General features: G+C 40.2%; 3 protein-coding genes across 6 annotated transcripts; 2 read left to right on the plus strand and 1 right to left on the minus strand.

Moving 5' to 3' along the window:
• Nucleotides 1–657: 657 nt before the first annotated feature.
• Nucleotides 658–10,160, plus strand: LOC117411974 (cyclic nucleotide-gated olfactory channel-like). 2 transcript variants are annotated; one of them, XM_058989256.1, is made up of 7 exons: nucleotides 658–2,043; nucleotides 4,902–5,042; nucleotides 5,193–5,303; nucleotides 5,730–5,909; nucleotides 6,959–7,063; nucleotides 7,268–7,374; nucleotides 7,613–10,160. In XM_058989256.1, exons 2-7 carry the CDS (start codon nucleotides 4,936–4,938, stop codon nucleotides 9,028–9,030), a joined length of 2,028 nt encoding a protein of 675 aa, XP_058845239.1. In that variant the 5' UTR covers nucleotides 658–2,043; nucleotides 4,902–4,935; the 3' UTR covers nucleotides 9,031–10,160. The 2 variants fall into 2 exon arrangements, with proteins under 2 accessions (XP_058845239.1, XP_058845240.1); XM_058989257.1 differs by lacking the exon at nucleotides 658–2,043 and having other exon boundaries at nucleotides 2,414–5,042.
• Nucleotides 10,161–10,252: 92 nt separating this feature from the next.
• Nucleotides 10,253–14,798, minus strand: LOC117412641 (dynein axonemal assembly factor 6-like). 3 transcript variants are annotated; one of them, XM_034021168.3, is made up of 6 exons: nucleotides 14,450–14,798; nucleotides 14,115–14,178; nucleotides 12,261–12,351; nucleotides 11,773–11,869; nucleotides 11,375–11,460; nucleotides 10,253–10,711 (listed from the first exon to the last, which is right to left on the minus strand). In XM_034021168.3, exons 1-6 carry the CDS (start codon nucleotides 14,531–14,533, stop codon nucleotides 10,582–10,584), a joined length of 552 nt encoding a protein of 183 aa, XP_033877059.3. In that variant the 5' UTR covers nucleotides 14,534–14,798; the 3' UTR covers nucleotides 10,253–10,581. The 3 variants fall into 3 exon arrangements, with proteins under 3 accessions (XP_033877059.3, XP_033877058.3, XP_033877056.3); XM_034021167.3 differs by having other exon boundaries at nucleotides 12,261–12,354; XM_034021165.3 differs by having other exon boundaries at nucleotides 12,261–12,363.
• Nucleotides 14,799–14,943: 145 nt separating this feature from the next.
• Nucleotides 14,944–20,962, plus strand: nup62l (nucleoporin 62 like). Its single transcript, XM_034020021.3, has 13 exons — nucleotides 14,944–15,169; nucleotides 15,847–16,159; nucleotides 16,494–17,038; nucleotides 17,476–17,574; nucleotides 17,905–18,009; nucleotides 18,232–18,348; nucleotides 18,643–18,769; nucleotides 18,954–19,098; nucleotides 19,357–19,406; nucleotides 19,508–19,642; nucleotides 19,814–19,943; nucleotides 20,255–20,321; nucleotides 20,743–20,962. Exons 2-13 carry the CDS (start codon nucleotides 15,855–15,857, stop codon nucleotides 20,832–20,834), a joined length of 1,917 nt encoding a protein of 638 aa, XP_033875912.3. The 5' UTR covers nucleotides 14,944–15,169; nucleotides 15,847–15,854; the 3' UTR covers nucleotides 20,835–20,962.
• Nucleotides 20,963–21,704: the final 742 nt, after the last annotated feature.

Here is a 21,704-nt window from a genome sequence, read left to right on the forward strand (position 1 = left end):
AAACTCTTCATCATCATGAGAAGATTTATCCTACAAAGTTTAAACTACAAATAGAATAGCTAATATGGGCAACTATTTGCTGTGATCTTAATGGAATAATTTAAAGAGCAATAATATTTTACCATTTGAAGAGAGAGAAAAAAAATCTAGTTTTACCCTCAGTTGCTTACAGTATATATCAATTGCGTATAGTAAGTGCAAAGCTCTTTGAAATTCCTCTTGCTGTGTTATTGGGCAATGTTTGTGTTTGTTTGCTTCCCTGCTTCCCTGCCTTTGAATGCTAATCAGTCTCCTTAAGCAGCGTTCATTAATTCATTTTCAAAGGCAGCAGCTGACACAAGAGCGAGATGGTTTGAAAAGGAGGAAGGGGCTTGTGCCTTCATCAGAGACTTCTCCTGAATTTTGATCAGATTGCTGCCCGCATTGAGGAATGGAGCATTAATGAACTCCCATCAAAGGCAGACCCGCATCTCCATCCTGTTTGCTTGTTGTGTTTTTATATAAGGACTCTGATGCTACACTGATGATTCATATGGTAGTAACACAGACAAAAAAAACAAACGGCAACAAAAAACCAGCTCATCATATCGAAACCAAGCACTCACACAGTTGCACCATGGTGTCAGTGGTCAAGATCACTGGTAAGTAATCATCCAATGTAAAGCCAGGACAGAGGTAGTGAAACATAATAATACCATTATTGTTTAATAACACCTGTTTCTTAACATTTCCACTTAAACTAAAATAAGTACATTGTGAGGTCTGCATACAGTATATCATAGTGTATCTAATAAACTCTTGACATTTATTCTGACTTTTACCTTAACACAGCTAAAACTCTCTTTCAATCATTTTATTATCATTATAGTGTGTATCCTGACTCCTTACAGCCTGTATTAACAGATTGATCGCAGTACTGCAGAATTTGTCAGAAACCATTTCAGAAACAGGCTTAATATTAATCACCGCAAAAATATTAACCACTTACTGAAACTTTTTTTACTACATGATTGTGTAAAAGAATGGACTCTTATTATACAATTTAAAAAATATTTAACAGTATAGTCTGGGTCATTCAAGTTCAACCAGTCCAATACAGACCTTGCATCAACAGTAAACTAAAAAGACCCTCCCCAGCTAGTGATGAGAGGAGCCCTGGGGAGATGGGAAGCTTGGTGGAAACACTCAAACAAACAATGCATTCTCTAACTGGAAACTGAAGTGCAGCTGGTCTAGCAGAATATTTCTTTATGAAACGCAAAGGAACAATAGCTGTGGCTAGTCAGGAGCAATGAAAGCTTTCCCTCATAGTGAGCCTCAATCTTTACCTGAACTACAAGGCGAGAAACTGCTTGTGATGTGGACTCTGGAAGAGGCTAGGATCAAACCACTAAACAAGTTACACTTGAGCCAGATTCAAAGCCAGGCCTCCAGTGGTAAAAGACATAGTAGGCTTTGCATGCAGCGTCCCACCAGCCTTCTAGAACCATTTTTATTCTACCAAAAGGTTATAGAGCCCCCCACTACTCCACTAGGACAAATAACAATTTCCTTGATCACTGTAAATAGGTGTGGACATCCATGAAAATACCTAGTTATATTCAAATTAAAAAAGAAAGACTAAATCTCATTCCCATTTACAGAAAGAAGTATGCGTAGGTAATGTAGTCTGTCTCATCTGTCAATGGCGTTCATGGTGTTGTCTCTTTTGATTCCCCTCCCTTTTGACAGGGACTGTGCTCATCCCCACAGGATCACAAGCTGTGCACCGATGCCAGTGCTGCGCTGCAAGACATCTCCACAGGGACACAAGGCGGCAGTCGTTGTTATTCATCCAGCAAGCAGGACAGGAAAGAGCGAGAGCTTCACCACAGCGCAGAGCAGAGAGGAGGGAAGCTACACAGGCACCTAACTGAGAGCCAGCTACCATTTTTCTCCTTTCCATTTTATTTCTTGCAATGGGAAGCCCTGTAAGGATGAAGTGGGGTTTAGGGCGTGCCGACACCAATGGTTCTGAGTAAAATTGGATTCCTAAGTGGGCCAGTGAGTATTTTTACACTTTTAAACACAGAGCGCTACTAGCTTTGGAGAGCTGTTGTATTGTGCAACAGCCACAAAAATGTGTTTGAAGAACATTTTCATTGATCCATTCATTAAAAGAAGCAAGACATCAAAACTAAGTGGTAACATTGATGGTGCTAGACAGAGCCCTTACCCTAGCACAAAGGGTTAATGGGGAGAGACAGGCATTGAGTAAGAGGAGAGCATTCACTTTAATCTGTACATGCTGTATAATCGACACAGTTGCTCAAGTAAACAGTTATTTGCAGTGTTTTTGTTGAAATATGTTATTTATTTTGTTATGTTTGCATATTGTATCTGTTAACCAGGACAGGTCTTTAACATTACTTTTTACCACGCTTTCAGTATAATGTACTACATTTTGCAATACTTTTATCATAGTATACCACAGGAAGGAAATGTAAGGACTGGGCAATTGGTGTGAAGTTTAAGGGGGTGCTGCTGTGGTCAAGGGACAGTTTGAGGTGAAGTCAGGATTTCTTACTAAACCACAGGGGTCATGAAGTGACTGAAGGACTAAAACCGATGATCTGTGTTTATAGAGCATGTGGAGGCGTCAACAGACTGGATCTTAATATAGAAGCCCAGTTTCCAGGCTTTCCAATTCTGGTTTTCAGGATAATACTCTGGGATTATCCTAATGGTATTTTTCATACTGGTCTGAATCCAGTACTTGAGTGTTGTGCCTCATAAGGGACGGTTCCTCTGAAAGCTCAGGTAGGTGTCCAGGGATTTCAGTATGCCATCCAGGGACACTAAGAATCAGATGCAATGTGTGGCACAGCATTGCACAACCACTGGGTCCACAGCCATGAAGAAACACAACCTCTCAAAACATCGAAGCACACTTTTGCTGCCTGGATCAGACAATATTTCTGCAAAGCCACACAACAGGGAGAGATTTACTAAACTTGTGCTCCAGGGCAAAGTTTGCTCCTTTTTTTCTGTGTGGAATCGACAACAAATATTTGGAACTAATAAAAAGCACACTCAGATATAGGCAGCTCTAAATTAAACTGTGAGCTGTTTATTTCTGGTTTTGAAGCATTAATAGTTTCTCATTGGTTGTCAGTCAGTATTAAAGGAGTGGTAGCCAAGATTTTGAATTTATTTTCTTATTAGCAATGGCACTGCCCCCACTTTAATTATCCTGGAGTCTTTATTGTGTTTGTATACATCACTGTGGAATATGCACAGATATCTCAGAGACAGTGCTATACTTGAAAAGTTGCTCCTGCTTCCATGTACTAAATGTGTTGAAGTTCAAATAACTTCTATCAGATCATGTGACCTACACCAAGCTGTATAGTGTTGTATCTGAAATATTTAAACATCCTGAAATAACCTCAGGAAGAACCAAGATAGGATCATCTCAATAACAGAGGAAACAGTTACAATGCTACTAAAGCTAATAATTTGATTCTAAAGCATCGGTTGGAACTAATTTGGTTTTATAAACATTTTACTTGTTGGATCAATACAGATTTTATAAAGACAGTTCTTGTTGCCCAAGAGGGGGCAATCCAACCAATTGTTTGTAATGGATATGTGATTCACTAATCCATGCTTGAAGCGGATATGTGATTCACTAATCCATGTCAGTCACACTTTTTGTCTGTTGAGGAGTGATTTTCTGAAGGCTTTTGTCAGATACGTTTGTCAGCTGTTATTCTAATACAAAAACTTGATACAGAAGGTGCAGTTCACTAATGTCTAATTAGAAATGTAAATATCACTTAGTCTCTAATGAACAATTTCCCTGCTGTGCTTTTCTCAGCGGCAGTAAACACCTCAGTCTAGGACCTTTTATCATTCTTTCCCATTCACTTTTCACAAGTAGGTCTTCGACATAGATTTCTGGAAACATGAAGCCAGCAGATTGCATAAACATGCACTCCTGTTTGAATCAGGTAGGGAGTTTTAGAAGGAATCCTATCATGCAGGCAGGCATGCTGAGTCTCATTCATATGGAGTGAGAAGCTTTTGGCCTTGGTCACGATGCATTTTATTAGATTTTTCTTTCTTTTAAATCTCACTCATTTGAATGATCTGACCTTGAGCTGACTTGTATAGATGAGGATTGGACTGAAATAATGAACTGAAACATATTACTAAAACTCTCCTTTGAAAGCTTTATTGGGTGGAGGTAGAACTGAGATTGTTGTGCCTGGTGTTGTCATGGTTGCCAGTGCTGTATCCGTAGCTACGAGGGAGGCCCCCAGACAGGCAGCAATAACTCTAGAGCCTAATTAGGCACAGCATTTATTTACATATCTTACACAACTGTGTCATATTCAGTGATTTGTTTTTAGTGCTTTTTACTGTAAATGAGCTCAATATTTTGACTAGTATGTTCTCTAATAATAGAATACTCTTCTTTGCTATCGCACAATTAAGGCAGGGGATCACAGGCAGTGTAGTCTAGTGGCTAAAGCAAAGGCCTAGCTCAGCAGCTGATACACTTTGTCACACCTAGATATTGAGGTAGTGTGAGGTAATAATCATTAGGCATCACTGCAAGGAGCTCCTGGAAAGAAAAGCCCCAACAAAGAGCCAGACAGACATCCTCATATGAAACAACCCAGCCAACCACTAGATTGAGTTCATTACACAATGCAGATGCACTACAGTGACAAGGCAATGGGGTCTGTGTGTTGGGCCAAGTGCAGATGCAATGGTATAAGCCATTGGTTGAATGGAAGCACAACGGTAGCATTTTCATATCGATGTTTGTTTTTAAATGGCAGTTGAGAGGGGGGTTTCTGTGAGGTGTCGGGGATGAGGCAACCTGAACTCTGATCCTCTTCCCTGTGTTCTAGCTCTGCCCTCAGCTCAGAGTAGTGTGCTGACAAGATGACTGGGCAGATGAACATCGAGAGCAATGACCTTTCCAACCACAGGCTGTCCGTCAAGACTACCACAGATGAGGAGCTGGAGCGTATGGACAACACCCTCAGCAGGTCAGGGACAATTAAGGCTTTGAATTGCAGCAACAACAATGTTTATATGTACTGAACTTGGAACATTATCCATTGCCTAACAAATGAAAATGAAACATCTTGATGGAATTACTAACTTAGCTCTGTGTCTGTCTGTGTGTGTGTCTTCAGGGCCCAGTCCATGTGTGATGACACCTCCTCAGAGCTGCAGAGGGTGGCCTCACTGGACCCCAATGGGCTGCACTCCCAGAACTCCTTCCAAGGGAGGGGGGCGCTCTCAAGGTTGGGGTCACTGAGAATAGCTTTTTAAGAGGTGCTGGATGAAAGTAATTTTTATAGTTTGATCTGAATAAGTGTCAGTACAATGCTTAGTAGAATCATGCAACATGTAAAAAATAAAAGCACCTTTGTAGTTCCATTTGTTAATAAAAATAAAAAAATCACCTTAGAAAAATGCAGATATCTAAGAAGTTTACATTGAATTCTTTCAATGAACATGCCAATGCATGTATGTATTTATGTCATATATGGCGTCTTCCTCAGTCTCTGTTTGTATTCGAGGTCCCTCCATCAAAACCTGTGTATGATTTACACTAGAGAGAGGATATCTAGTGTCCCTCATACTATTTGATATAGCAGAGTTGGCACAAATGCGTGTTGACATGACCAGCCGTGTGTGTTAACTGTGTACTCTCTCTGCTCTGGCAGGCTGGTGCGGATGGTGGTGACGTTGAGGGAGTGGGCTCACAAAAGCCTGCAGGAGGAGGAGCAGCGGCCAGACTCCTTCCTTGAGCGCTTTCGAGGGCCGGAGCTGCGGGCCATTCCCAGCCGGGTCAGCAACTCCCAACAGGACCAAGAGAAGAGCGACAGCAAGGGAAAAGACAAAAAGTATGTGCATCTATTAGTGTGGAGGGAGGGGGCTGTCATGTGTTAGTTTGTGTTTCCATAGAGCATTTCCACAGAGACACAGTTTTCTTGCTGTGGCAAGCAGCATCTTCATCCCCAGTTACTGAGACATGCAAGCACAGAGAATATCACACTGCTTCATAAATTAGGTAAATTAGATTACCTAATAGCTGCTATTAACTAATGCAAGCAATTAACCACATATTGCAATCACACCTAAATAGCAGAAATGAATGTAAGTGGTAGAGCTACAGATCTAGCAGCCAATACAGTTGCATGTTAATTCCAAATGTATTAACCTTTTGCTATAATTCTGAAAACATATACCAAAACTATTATATGTTAAGGACTTACATACTTCAGAGTTACTCTGGAGTAGATTGGAGTAAACGAGTCAGTAAGACCATTTTAGTTTGGTCTGGGTGAACATGGACAAATGTAAAAGGTCTACTCCAGTGGCAGAACCATCAACCAATGAAACAAAACATACTTCACAATGACATCCCTCACCCTATGGTATTGCAGTGTCACTACACCATGTGAAAGTTTCAAATCCATGGTGTTGCCATTGCTGATAATTGTGAGATCTGCTAATATTCCTGCCAGGGGCCCTTCTGAGTAATACACTTGTATTGTAATCAGGGGATCTCACAATGAGACAAGGACTCATCTGGTGTCATCAGCATTTTTGAGAATTGGGACATGATTTTCTCTTAATGGAACACCTGGGCTCCACTGACTCCCTGTCACTTGGGAAAGGCAGTACAACTAAACTTTCTCCATACCAGGAAGTCACCCTGCTCCAGTTGCTGTGGTCCTGCTATTACAGTAATGTATGTGGTGTAAAGCATACCTGTAGCTCTTGTTTATGATGTTCTTATTCAGCTAGACCCAGGAGCAGGTGTTGACAGGCATGCAGTTGGGGTGGCTGCTGTGTCTCCTCCAGGGAGTGTTACTGAGCCCATAAACAACTTCAATGAAAAAGCCAGCCCTTGGGGCAGTGTTTAAAGCATGGAAATGTTTGTTCACAGAAAGAAGGAAGTGTTTGTGCTGGACCCTGCTGAGAATCTTTACAACCACTGGCTCTTAATAATCGCCATTCCTGTGCTCTATAACTGGTGCATGCTGATAGTTCGGTAAGTTTTGTGAGTCATTTCATCATAAGTATTTTACTATGCATGTGTTAGATGCTTAATCAGTTAGATAAGCTGGCATTGTTCAAGCCATAAGCTGGTAGTTTGTCAGACTGGACCAATAAGACAAATGTCAGTATAAAGCTATGAAACATATGACAATTCTGTGTAATTCAAGATGCCCTCTTTGCTTTGTTTTGTATCCAGGGCCTGTTTTGATGATCTGCAAACTGAAAACTACATTCTTTGGCTGGTTCTGGATTATGTTTCGGATGCCCTCTACATTATGGACACTTTTGTTCGGCTCCGCACAGGTCTGTTATTTATTAAAGCTACAGGTTATCTCTTACTTCCCCAAACATACAAATATGAAACAAAACCCTGGGAAAACTGTAGTTTCCAAATATCTAAACGCAAAAGGCATTTTCAGTAGTATTAACTGGTTAATTTTAGGGCAGGAAAAAGCAAGGCAGTCTGAAAGGAAATAAACATCTCATCTGTTATGGGAGATTTGTGGTCAGATAAATAAAACACATTATTAATCTCCCTTAGGTTTCCTCGAGCAGGGGCTGATGGTAAAGGACCTGGCCAAGCTTAGGGACAGCTACATCCACACCCTGCAGTTCAAGCTGGACGTGATCTCCATCTTGCCAACAGACCTGGCTTACATCGCCACGGGCATCCACACCCCTGCGATTCGCTTCAACCGCCTTCTGCGCTTTCCCAGGATGTTTGAGTTCTTCGACCGGACAGAGACGCGCACCAACTATCCCAACATTTTCCGCATCTGCAATCTGGTGCTCTACATCCTGGTTATCATCCACTGGAATGGCTGCATCTACTTTGCTATCTCCAAGGCCTTTGGCATAGGGTCGGACACCTGGGTCTTTCCCAACTTTACAGACCCCACTTACGGCAGACTGACTCGAGAGTACATCTACTGTCTGTACTGGTCTACTCTCACACTCACCACTATTGGAGACATGCCAGCCCCGGTCAGGGATGAGCAGTATTTGTTTGTCGTTTTTGATTTTCTGGTTGGGGTCTTGATCTTTGCCACTATTGTGGGAAATGTCGGATCCATGATCTCTAACATGAACGCCACAAGAGCGGAATTCCAGGCCAAGATCGACTCTATCAAACACTACATGCAGTTCCGCAAAGTGAGCAGAGAGATGGAGGCCAGGGTCATCAGGTGGTTCGACTACCTCTGGACCAACAAAAAGACTGTGGACGAAAGGGAGGTCCTCAAAAGCCTGCCAGACAAGCTCAGGGCTGAAATAGCCATCAATGTCCACCTGGACACCTTAAAAAAGGTTCGTATCTTCCAAGACTGTGAGGCCGGGCTTTTGGTGGAGCTGGTTTTGAAACTGAGGCCTCAGGTTTTCAGTCCTGGGGATTACATCTGCCGGAAAGGGGACATTGGAAAAGAGATGTACATTATTAAGGAGGGGAAATTGGCCGTGGTAGCTGATGATGGGGTCACCCAGTACGCCCTCTTGACAGCCGGAAGCTGCTTTGGGGAGATCAGCATCCTCAACATTGAGGGTAGCAAGATGGGCAACAGGAGGACAGCCAATATCCGGAGCATCGGCTACTCTGATCTCTTCTGCCTCTCTAAGGATGCTCTGATGGAGGCACTCACTGAGTATCCAGATGCTAAGAAGGTGCTGGAGGAGAGGGGCCGGGAGATCCTGGTAAAAGAAGGACTGCTGGATGAGTCAGCTGGGAAAGGGGGGGTGGGGGAGGTGGAGGTGGAGGAGAAGATAGAGAGGCTGGAGTCCTCCTTGGACAACCTGCAAACACGCTTTGCCCGGCTGATGACGGAGTACAACTCCACCCAGCTTAAGCTGAAGCAGAGGATCACCTTCCTTGAGAGGAGGGTCAAGTACCTGGGCAGTGGGTACCTCTCTGATGGGCTGGACAGTACCAATGACACTGATGGAACCCGCAGTAAGGGCATGCAGTGACCCTCCCTCCTGACCAATTAACTTTATCAAATGCTTTTATTGATTACTTTCAGTTGTAGGCTGAGACTGTTGGAAGGTCTGCTATCCTATGTAACCTGCACAAGACGTAATCACTACATAAACAATGCAAAAAATACATGTGAAATATTTGGCCAGTAGAATCTGAAAGTTATGAACACATAGGGAATGGAAGATGTTCATAACAATGACATGTTTGTAACTCTGAAACTGGTACTATTTTCAATGATTGTATGTATGTGTACTGTATTAATATAAGGTCTACATCTTTAATATGATAAATAATAAGTTAAAAACAAAAAATAAGACAGGAGAGCTGTGTTTAACTTGTTTTTTTTTTATAAATCAGAGTTCATCATTTGGGATTTAAAATACTAATGTATCATAGTTTTTCTCCACTTCATACTCAACTGTAACTTACATTATCGTAAATTACCTCACCTAAAGGTCACTTGAACCATAGTGATCTTAAGACAGATTTGGCAACTTACGTAACTTACCTTGTTTAAACATGTATACTTGAGCCTTACTCTTGTGTTGGAATTACAGCCTTGTATCACATGTATGAGCATCTAAGATCTGAATAATGAATACTGTATAAAATGTAGCGATCAGGACTGCCTTTAACTGCTTTTTTGTTTGTTTGTTTGTTCGCGTTTTAATTTCTGCATTTTGCAACCATTTCTATACAACTATATTAGTTACAATAGTGTTCATTTGGTTCGATAAAGGGCTAGCAACTAAATTAGACCTCTTGTAGTTTCCAAAAAATCTCTATAAGGGAAACTTGTAAAATAGCAACATGAACATTTTAATATCAGGGTAGAATAGTTCAAAATCTATCAAATATTCACCCCATAAATCAGATCTCAAGGTTACTGTGAAAAATACTGGCCAGAGGAACAAATGTTCCCAGGGCGTGTTTGCAATGTGTATACCTGCATCACAGACGTTTTCTAAATATTGAGCACTGGATTATTCATTTGAGTGAAGCCTTATCTGGCAGGGTTAATCTATTTTTGCAAAACGCAAATTGAGTTATTCTTCATTATTCTTGACAACTTTATTTTGTTGGAATACATTTAAATAAAAAAATGTGTTCCTATTGTAAATACTCTTGTCTCACACTTTTTTGCTCCTGTATAGATTGACATGCAAATCAATGTTTTAGTATACTTTATATGAAAAAGACAACCACTGGGTTAAACATAAATACCAACCTTTAATCAGAAGATTGCAACTATCTTATAAAAAAGCACAACTGGTCCAGTTCATAAAAAAACAGTGAAAATATACTTTAAAAGTAGAAACAAAATGCATAAAGAAATGTATTCAATATTACCTGAATACAAAGCTATTCACTGTGCTTGTTCGAGAAAGTCATATTTTATAGACAACAGGAAATTCTTCAAGGGTTCTTGGGAACTCCATCTCACAGAAGCCTTTGCAAGCAATCACTTGATCTCACAGCCCTCCCATGATTCCAGTATGGAAATCATACAGGAAAGTATGGAACAAGTTGTAGATGGCTTTTCATGCAAAGTTGATAAAATCCATCTCTCTCTGCATGGTTAAAGTGACCTCCAGGGTCTGTGCCTCTGAGATGAAACAAGCTTTGCCGGTCTTACTGTCCACAGGATGGGGCAGGTGCAGGCCCAATTTACTGTGGCAGAAGAAAGAAGAGTTAGTATGAATATTGGATTTCACCATACTCTTTAGTGTAGCAGTGCTCAATGCTGGAGCTGTCTACACAGGAAAACACTAGTATGCTCTGGATTGAAGCATTATTTATTTATTTAACATATATTTTATTTTTATTTTAATTTAAAGTGACCAATTATTATTTTTTATTTATTTCCCCCTCCCATTTGAAATGTCCAGTTATGTTTTTTTCTCCTCACCGCAGCGAGTCCCCACACAGCACGGACATTCTGAGGGCGTATGAGCGTCCTCCGATCTCACAAGCCTAAAGCCATACTCGCTTATACGCTGAGCAATCCAGAGCAGAGGTGGACGGGCTACCGATCCTGGGAGACAGAGATCAGCCCTGCTTCTTATCCACTCTAAATATGCTTGGTGTCTGGCCAGTAGGGTTCGCTGTTGCGCGATGAGGGGAATAGGTCCCTGCCGGTTTCCCATCCCAACCCCTGGGAGCGTCAGAGCCAATGCAATGCCCCCTTCAGCCCCCAGCAAAGTTTGGCCTCTTTGCACAGCCAGCAGCAGTGCTTTAACTGGATGAGCCACTCGGGGACCCCCCTACATTTTTTATTTTTTAAAAAGATGTACTGCTCAATAAAGCAAACATTGAAAAATAACTAAAGCTTACAATTTTGGTGAACGCAGATCAAGGAACTTTTCTTTGACATCCAGAAAAACATCTGCGATTTTGGTGTCTGGAAGCTTGATTTTTATCTGAAATAAATGCATATAAAATTAAATATGCACTTCCTCAGCTATGGATCCAGTTTACATTCATTTTTTTAATATATGTTGTGCTTGTAGAGGGACTGAGGTAATTTATATATTTTATCCTTAAAGCATCTCTAACAAACTATTCAATAAATGCCATTGTTTCAGTCAGTGGAACATGTTCACATGAGTGAGGGAAACAGAATAGTCTCTATTTGAAGTTTATTAAGTTTAAGCCTCAACTTTTACAGGTATAAGGGTTTTGATGAACTGATCTCCATTGTCATGTATTCCTGTAGACTACAATTCACTTACCAGCATACACTCACAACAGGCAGAAGATGGGTCCTTTCTGCTCATCCCTAGAAACACATCCTCTGTGGTAATCTTCTGTTTGAAAAGTATCTCATACCTGTACAGAAAGCAGAAGCTAAGCATTTTAAATTGTGTAATGCACAACAACATGAATGATATTTTAGCTATAGCTGTCAGTGCTCTGTCTGATGCACAACCCAACCCAACCAAAATGATCTTTAATGACAACGCTATTATTGGGCAATGGTTGCCTGAGAGTAGCTACAATGGCAAGAATCACAGGGGTACATTTTCATATTTGACCAGTGGTATTTACTTTTCTGAATGGGATATTTCTTAAAGGATATTTGGGGGGGAACAAAATGTCTACTTACTAAACATCCACTGGGAGTTATATTTTTGGGAAGGTCTACAGTATCACTTCCCCTGTTTATTAAGGAGAGACAGAAACAGCTACTGCCTAGGAATAGACAGCTGATTGTACTCACTCGGGCTGCTGCCTGGGGTCCCAGGTGTCATCAAGCTCTGAGCCCTCTGGCACCTCCTCTTCACTCCAGATGTCTTTGCTATTCTTGCTCACTACTGGAGGAACTGGCAGCACATCAGGACAAGGAAGCCTCTCAGTATTTATGTGACTTACTTCCAAAGCATATTATCTTTCCTACCCACAATATTGCCAGTTTCTTAGATTGTGAACATTTTTGGGAAGGACTGAGATCCACTTTTGTCACGTTCCAATTCCTTCAGATGGTATTTGGTTCCTTGGGAAAACCTTTTTTGACCATTTCTATAAATAATCTTTATTTTAAACTGAAAAACAGAAGGTTTCCATATAAATCTAAACAATGATAGATGGGTCAAACCAAGAATAGACATGTCAATGCTTCATTTTTCAACCCCTAATTAATACGGCAGTTGTTGTCTGCAATTGATTTAGATAATAAACCCATTATATAAATGCTCTGTTGTTTAATATACAAGAATGGTTCTTTAGAACCTGAGCAAAAAAAGAGAAAGACTTTGAAGACTTCTATATAGAACCCTCAGGCTGGGTGCAATATAATAGGGCTGCTGTATAGAGGTGTAACAATGAATTGTGTATCCATAATACATGATACTTTCTTACATAATATATTGGGTTGTAATTGAGATATTTATTGTGTGTGTATATACAAAAAGCACAACATAGTTCACTGTAGTTCTCCAAATGATTCTTAAATGAAGAATATATGAATTTTATATTTGGTATGAATACAGATTTTCCATATCCCCTTTAATTTTTATCTTTTAACAAAATGGTCCATCATTAAATGACCATTTGATCTTAGCATGCATCATACAAGTAGCTCATCAGAACCATCACATGTATCATGATACACATCGTATCACGACCTGCATATTGTGATACATATCGTATTATGACATTAGCCCTATTGCTGTAGATGGAGTGATGTTTCTATTGCACCTTCGCATTCAAAACACTTTCAACAAATGTAATATTATGCAGTTATTTCTGAGGGGGTGTAGGTGCAGGTGACTTCACTGTGCTACAGTCATTTTTTATTTTCTTTTTTGTTCTGCTTGGGAGTTTTATTCTTTAACTGCATAGAGACACCCAGTGGCAAGATTATGTAGCGCAGTTCTTTATCTAAGGTAGGGTTCTTAAAAGACTAAATTCCAAACAATTCCTTGCAGAAAAAAAATATGCAGTAGTGTGTTAATTTATATCTTTACTACCTAACAAAATATTAACTATACCTTGTAAGTTATATAGTGGAGCTGCTAGTATGGAAGTTTGCACAGATGATCATTAAACCACCCTTTGTGATAAAAAAAGGTCAATTATTGTGACTACAAGAACAAATACTGAATGCTTTCCTGGAGTTTTTCAATGCCATGTCAATGCCTCTTTTTGTGCAGAGGCTGGGTCCTCATTTTCTGAGTGTTAGTTTAAAATATACCATTTCAACAGCTAGATAACTGTTATTTGCATTTGAATGACATAACTGACATTTGTATTAACATTTCTAAGTATGTATTCAACAATATCATCATCTTGCTTCTAAAGTGTTTTCCATAGGGCAGACAATTATCTGTAGACAAACTACCATGTGACCCACTTGTGTGGTTTTGATTGCATTATACGCGGTCATTTGTCATCATGATTATGCTATTCTGCGTGTTAAGCACTTAGCTCATGGAGACCCACTTCTGACAACTATAATGTGTTACGAATGTAGTCTGTATGTTAATAACATACCTTGTTTAGAATTTACAGTAAACTGCAAGGTACCGTATCGTGTTTTCTGCAGACAGTTACTGTACAAAGAGAGACGTCTTACCATTTGTTTCACATTTTGCTGGGCCAATGTGACCAGGTCCTAGGCCCGCTGTCGATGAAACAGGCTGAAATAAATAAATAAATAAATAAACAAACAAACACAATACATCCTAAACCGAATATACATTCTTGATCATGTATTAGTGTTATCGAAGCGACTTAATCAGAGAAATTTCTTAAACTGAAAAATATTAAATAGTTGTATTAACAAACCAGAACCAAACTACTAGTAATAATAATGGTCTCTTAAGCAGTCTCAATTTGTAATTAAAATGATAAATACTTCACACTAATTAGAACTGTTTAACATTACGTGATCTAAATAATTATCAATACCTGCTCGTCTTCTTCATCGTCTCGCCCCTGTGAAAGCATTTTGGAAAGGGCCTCTAACGATTGAACAGAAGAGAGACCGTCCATCGCGGCTGCAAATTAAATTCCTTTAAAACTTGAGGAAAGACTACTGTTTGGTGAAAGCTGTGGCTTTGTTGCTTACTTTTAGATGTTTGAAATGCTACGTTTTCCACGCCGTAGAATTATGCCCAAACATAACTTTACGTTTATGCTCAATTTGTTGGAGTCCTCGGGTGCCATGGCAACACAACAGTACCGCCCTTAGCAATCACAAAGTAACTGACAGAGGTTCAGCCAATCGCAGAACGCAAAAATCTCTGAACAGCCAATCAAATCCACTTTTATTTAACTTACATTGATAATGCTGTTTGCCAGACTCTTAAGTTTGGGAAGGAATTGTAAAATAAATAATAGTCTATCAGTAACTTATTTTTTTGCAGATAATGCATATTTATTTAAATTTATTTCTCACATCCAGGTGGTCTATTTATTTGTTATTCAGGCATTCTGGTAGTCGCCTTGTGTAGAGTCTAGGTCCTCACATTCTCAGTGTCACAAAAATGGCGCTTTGGTTCGGATAGTGTGGATAGAGAAGAATTAGAGGCAAAATCTGTTTGAAAAATATAAACAGTTGTTTGACGTACTGTTATAGTTTGTGGTCGCTTACTGTTAAGGATTCCAAAGTTGTTGGTGTCGTAATCGGTGAGTAGATCATTTATGTCTGATGTGAGTAGTTAAAAAAAAAAGGGTTTCGTTTTCCTGACATAATTAAGCACGCACATTGTCATTGCCATCAATAAACAAAGACATTTCACATTGTAAATAAATCTCACTCTTCGAAAACTTGATAGAAGGAATGTAAACATTAGTAAAATGTCAGGCGTCGCACCGATACTTAGTCATACGGACCTAGACAGATAAATAAATGCCATGCTCCAGTGACAGTAGCGTCATAATAATATTAATATATTCATATGTTCTGTAGATGTGAATCAATCAATAAAAAGAAACGCTGTGTTTAGAAATGCCGAGCAAACTTGTCTGTCACAAATTTTAATAACCACGAGGATATTTCTTATATTTATTGTTTTGGAAATATCAGTATCAATATAATTATAAGTTCAATGTTCAATTCCCTGTGTATAATAGTAAACATAAATACAGTTTGTCATTAAAAAAAAAAAAAAAAAAAAATCTATATTAGGCGTTGGCTATCAACATATCCTGTGTGTCACTGTTGCACTTTCTGTTATTTTTTTTTACTACATTTGTTTATTTTGGCATCAGAAAAATATAAAACTAATAACTAACATTGGTTTCCCTGCTGTTAAATAAAGTTCAGTAGATTATTGAACTAAATTATGTTCTTTCCCCTTCAGAATTCAAAATGAGTGGATTTAATTTTGGTGCCTCCTCTAGTGGCTTTAACTTCGGTACACCCAAGACGACAGCGGGGGGCACTACTGGGTTTTCACTGACTGGAGCCAGCACCACAGGAAATACAGGGGGTGGGTTCTCCTTTGGGACACCTTCCCAACCCCAGGCTGCTGCCCAGCCCTCTAGTCTCTTCTCCTTGGCTACCCCTGCAAGCTCTGGTACACAAACAGGATTCAGCTTTGGCGCCCAAGCCACTTCAACACCAGCAGCAGCAGCAGCACCTGTCCAGACCACTGGAGGGGGGTTCTCATTTGGGTATGTCTGTTTCTCTGCGTATTACATCTAGAGGCCTTGCGTGGAAGTGCCTAGATTGTCCAGGATGATGATGAAAATGTTAGTCATTGATAATTGTCATATAATACATTGATAATCATGACCGTTATCAGTGGCTAAAATTTGCATTTATAAATGTTACGGACATCTGTACAGGTGATATCATCTTATTCTTTGAAAACAACAAGTGTTTTCAGGGTGAAATTGCTGCCATGTGATGAAAAGAAGTAAGTAAGTAAGGATAATTACCGATAAGAGTAAAGAAAAAGTTCAGGACCATAATTTTCTTTTTTTTTCTGTTCCTCCCTGCGTCCAGTGCCAGCACTCCAAAGATAAACCTTGCCATGCCGAATCCCACCCAGGCCTTGACCTCTGCTGGTCTGACCCTGGGTAACAGCATGGCAGCCCCCACAGGCACAGGGTTCTCCCTTGGGGGAGCACTGTCCACCCAGAGCACAGCAGCCCCTTCTGGAGGAGGGTTCAGCTTTGGTGCTAGTGGGAGCCTAGGGGGTGCCATGACTCAGCAACAACAGCAGCAGCAGCAACAACAGCAGCAGCAGCAACAACAGCAGCAGCAGCAGCAACAACAGCAGCAGCAGCAGCAGCAACAACAGCAGCAGCAGCAACTACAGCAGCAGCAACTACAACAGCAGCAGCAACAACAACCAGCAGCCAGTGGATTCTCCCTTGGGGGTAGTGCTGCTGCCCAACCTACTGCTGGGTTTTCTTTTGGGGCAGCAAAGGCGCAGGTGACCACAACGGCCCCCAGTGCAACTGGTGGGGGATTCTCGTTTGGGAATAGCACTGCCCTTGCAACCAGCCAACCCGCAGCTACACTTTCCCTTGGTGCTCCAGCAACAGGTGCGTATCTTTCCTTTCAGCGCAGCGGTCTTGAGTAGATAAACCGAGTTCATAGTTGTCACACTTCTTTCACCAATGAAACACCTTTTGAGACTTGCATTACTTTTGGGGTTGTTGAAAACTAAAACCCAAATTAATAAACCGTTAGTGTTCAAAATGAAGAATTGCATGGTGACAGTTGTGATCCCCCCGCCCCCCTTGAAAAATGTCAACACCCCTGTTATTCTAATAAAAATATTGCTGCTGTATCTTTCGGCAATAGGATGTTTAACATATATTTTTGTTTTCCAGAAGCAAAACAGACCTTTTAGTGTTTTTTTGTTTTTCCCAAATGGTATATCTTCTTAAAGAAGTTTAGTTTGAGTTTTTGTGAATTTATTTTAATGTATTGAAATATATATATATATATAATTATTATTATTATTATTATTTTTTAGGGCTTACTTTGGGATCCTTAGTACCAGCTCCAACTGCAGCAACGGCCTCAGGGACCACAACCCAGGGGACAGGCATGTTATTTGGAGCCAAACCCCAAGGTAGGATTTCATTCTTTTAGAAATGTAGTTTATATACAAAAATAGAAAACACTTGAATAGGTAACAGTAGGGAAGTTACATCATTTTTAAATAGACTTTGGTGCCCCCAAACTGCCATTAGTCCACATCAGTAAACCACCACACAACTGGAAGTCTCCTCTCTTAGAATGGTGGGAGATATTCAGGTGAGGAATGAAGACTAAAACAAGGAACCATCATAAATGTACCCTTGTCCTTCCTGTTTCATGAGCACTCAGATCTTCTTGTGTAGGAAAATATGGGTGTATTTTGCAGTATTTTTTTAGCTCGCTGGTTTTCTGTTTCAATCAGCCCTAGCGTCCGCTGCCTCCACCACCACCCTGGCCAGCACATCATTAGGGTCCTCTCTCTTCGCTTCATCAGCCCCCGTCTCATCAGCTCCCTCCAGTTTCACACGTGAGTTTGCATGACTACTCTCCCATGTCTTGCTATCAGACTGCAGATTATTGTAGTCAAGTGATGCCAGCATATGAATAGATGCAGGCAAAAATGTATATGACTGATGGAACGAGTGAATCTACGTGCTGAGTTTTCTTTGGGAGTTAATATGGAAGTGATTCTATAATATATTTTAATCAAAACACTTCCTAATAATGCATTGTTTTTCTCCCTCTGAAGTTGGGTCTACAGCTGCCCCTACAGCTACTTCTTCAGCAGCAGCATCAGCAGGAGGAGGTTTGGGGTTCATGCAGAAGCCTCTGGGGGTCACCACAGCAGCCAGCACTGCTCTTTCAGGTAATAGTTGTGAGATACTGACACTGGAGAGTGTTACCCAGTTGTACAGCTGGGAGTGATATAATGTATGATGGAGCTCAACTGTCAGTTTTCTAGCTTCAATGGGTTAAATTTCAAGCTATAGTCCATGTAAATGTTTGCATGAATAGGAACCATCTCCTTCATTGTTGTTCATCTGTGTAGCAGCTGCAGTTTGTGAACAGGACTGGATGACTTGTAGTTCAAACCACCAGAGCTACAGTGTTTTTTGTACTGTAGGCCACATTTGCATTTAATAAAGGTGTACTGTTTCAGCTGCTGCCCCCACAGGTGCTGTCACCGGGTTCTCCCTCGGAATGAAACCTGCAGGATTGGGCACTATTGGCACCACAGCTCCCCCCGCCACCACCACCATCACAGCAACTGCAGCCTCAACAGCCAGGTACTACTGCAATGATGCTTTTACCTTTCCCCTGTGTGTATGTCTTTGAACTGCAGGGCCCAGTTCTTAGACTCACCTTATTTCTTGTAAATTTGCTGTAGCTTCTCTTGTTACGTGAAATGTATGGATTGGTATTATTATTATTGTTATGCATTATGCCTTTACTGTTCATGTCTTCCTCCAGTGCCCCACCAGTAATGACATATGCCCAGCTGGAGAACCTGATAAACAAGTGGAGTCTGGAGCTAGAAGACCAGGAGAGGCACTTCCTGCAGCAGGCAACGCAGGTCAATGCCTGGGACCGCATGCTTATCGAGAACGGAGAGAAGGTAAAAAAAGAGGAGAGTGCTCTCATTTACTCATGCTGCACATTAAAAGCAACACCTTAATTTGTTATGTTGAGTCCGCTAGTTCCACTAACAGAATTCCTTATTCATCTAAAACATCTGCTTTAACTCTCCATCAGTGGCTGTATTACAATTTGTAAATAGTTTTTCATTGTATTTATACATTTTAGTTCATTTTATAGCATTGTCATTATCACTCTATATTTATCAATGACAATGTATTCTGTTTGCCCCGCCTAGATCACATCTCTACACAGAGAGGTTGAGAAAGTGAAGCTTGACCAGCGAAGGTAATGTTAGTTTTGCTTTGTAGCCATTAGCACATATTTTGTGTTGATAGACACATATTTGTAGTGTGCAGTTGTGTTGATTACCCTTTATGTGTGTTCAGGCTGGACCAGGAGATGGATTTCATCCTGTCTCAGCAGAAAGAGCTGGAAGATCTGCTGACACCCCTGGAGGAGTCTGTGAAGGAGCAGAACGGGACCATCTACATGCAGAATGCAGACGAGGAGCGAGAGAAAACGTAGGTTTGAGATCTGGAGTTCCAGTCCTGCTTTGTAGGTTAAGCTGGACGGTTATATATACCAGCATGTGCCATCCTTTGTAAGCAACTCAACACGGGTGCCTTGCTCGATTGGAAACTTGGTGGGGTTTTTATTTATTTAGGTTCATATTTTTGTCCCAATCTTTCCAGATACAAGCTGGCAGAGAACATAGATGCCCAGTTGAAGAGAATGTCCCAGGACCTGAAGGAAATCATTGAACACGTCAACACATCCAGCAGCTCCTCTGAAACCAGTGACCCGGTATCCGGGGGATTTAATGTGAGAATAATCTGCAGATGTTGTCTTTTTTTTTTTTTTTTTTTTTGTTTCCTAATCTGGGCCACATCTTTTAAGGGTTTAAATGTTGTTGTTATTTTTAAACTTGGGAGATAAGGGGGATCATCTGAAAAGAATTTCTGTATGAGATGCAAACAATATGATTGAGCTATCTGAAATATTTAGTTAATAATTCAGTTCGGCAATTTAATGCTCCAATGGATACACTGAGTAGTAGAAAACACATTTTAAATAGATTTTGCGATCTGAAATTTAGTCTGCTTTTTTAAAACTGTTTAAATGTTTTCTTTCAGCTTCTGCAAATCTGCAAAATTCTGAATGCACACATGGATTCACTTCAGTGGATAGACCAAAATTCAGGTAAGTTGGTTTTATTTTTAATAGAACTATTTATCAGTGAGCTGTAGGAAAACAAAACTGGATCGTAATGTAAAGCAAAAGGGCTTTTAAAAACACTAGCTGATTTTTTTTTTAATATCTGTTATTGCTTTGTGAGCCAAACAAACATTTGGGTCAAATATTGTTTGAGGGTAATAGTTTGCGTCTGGTAATAGTGTAAAAGGGGAGAACAACAACTTTGTATTGAGATTAGTGCCGTATCATTCTTTAGAACATGTGGTTACCCGTCATGTCCCTCATTACTGGGACGTTGATAAACATGCAAACAGTCATAAAACCACATTTAAAAAAAAAATGAGTATTGAATGTATATTGTTCAGATATAGAAGCCTATGGGAAGTTGTGGATTAATATTGTGTGTTTGTTTGTTTTTTTTTTCCAGTGTTGCTGCAGAGGCGAGTGGAAGAGGTGTCCAAGCTCTGTGAAGGTCGTCGCAAGGAACAAGAAAAAAACTTTCGTATTGCATTTGATTAAAATAAACAAAATACATATATAAGCACACAAGGGTCTCTTTAAAATCTGTTCCCAATTTCTGTGAAAAATAAGAAACAATTTTATTTGGAGTCTGTTTTGTTAAAATAAAGAATTGCTTCCACTTTTTAGTCCTGCTCTGTGTGCATGATTTGTGTCTTCTGTACTATGAATCTAAAAGCATTAGGCTGTATTCACAAAGCATAAGATTGTCATTTTAAATAAATACAGAGGTTGGTCAAGCCCACTGGTTGCATCAGTGAAGGGGGAAAAAACTTCTGCCAAAAGCCCAAGTCACGTTTTACCTTTTCGCTTTTTGTTTTAAGTACGCCTCGGCAAATGGCTTCTATCATCACCAAGAATGAATATAATCAGTATAGTGTGTGTGTGTGTGTGTGTGTGTGTGTTCTGTAACTAAGTGATTGACACAAATTGTACTTTAATGGCTGGTTTCACAGACCTTAATTAGCACTAATCTTGGACTACTTTACCTTGGCTAATAATAGAAATCCATAACAAGTGCTAACCATCATCTGTGAAACCGACTGTTAAAGCTGAAAGGATTTGCTTCCCTGCAGCAGGTGTGGAATATTGTTTTCTTACTGAGGTTTAGCTGACTGTACAAACTAGACCCAGTGGTGCAGCAAACCTCTATCCCTGTAATCATTGTGGGACCTCTGTTTAGGTGGCACTCTGGAAGCAATGTAAATACTGCTAGTCAGATCATCTGCACTAATATCCCATCTGCTCAAGAGAGGCTACACAACGCGCCAGTCCTTTATACCCGGCTTGGGCTTGGGAAAGCTTTTTTGGTGGTGAAAACAAAATAAAACAATCAGTATTGTAGCAATAGGAGTGAAAACCTAATAGAAA

Source organism: Acipenser ruthenus, chromosome 16 (genome assembly GCF_902713425.1).
Source record: "Acipenser ruthenus chromosome 16, fAciRut3.2 maternal haplotype, whole genome shotgun sequence".
Lineage (NCBI taxonomy): Eukaryota > Metazoa > Chordata > Actinopteri > Acipenseriformes > Acipenseridae > Acipenser > Acipenser ruthenus.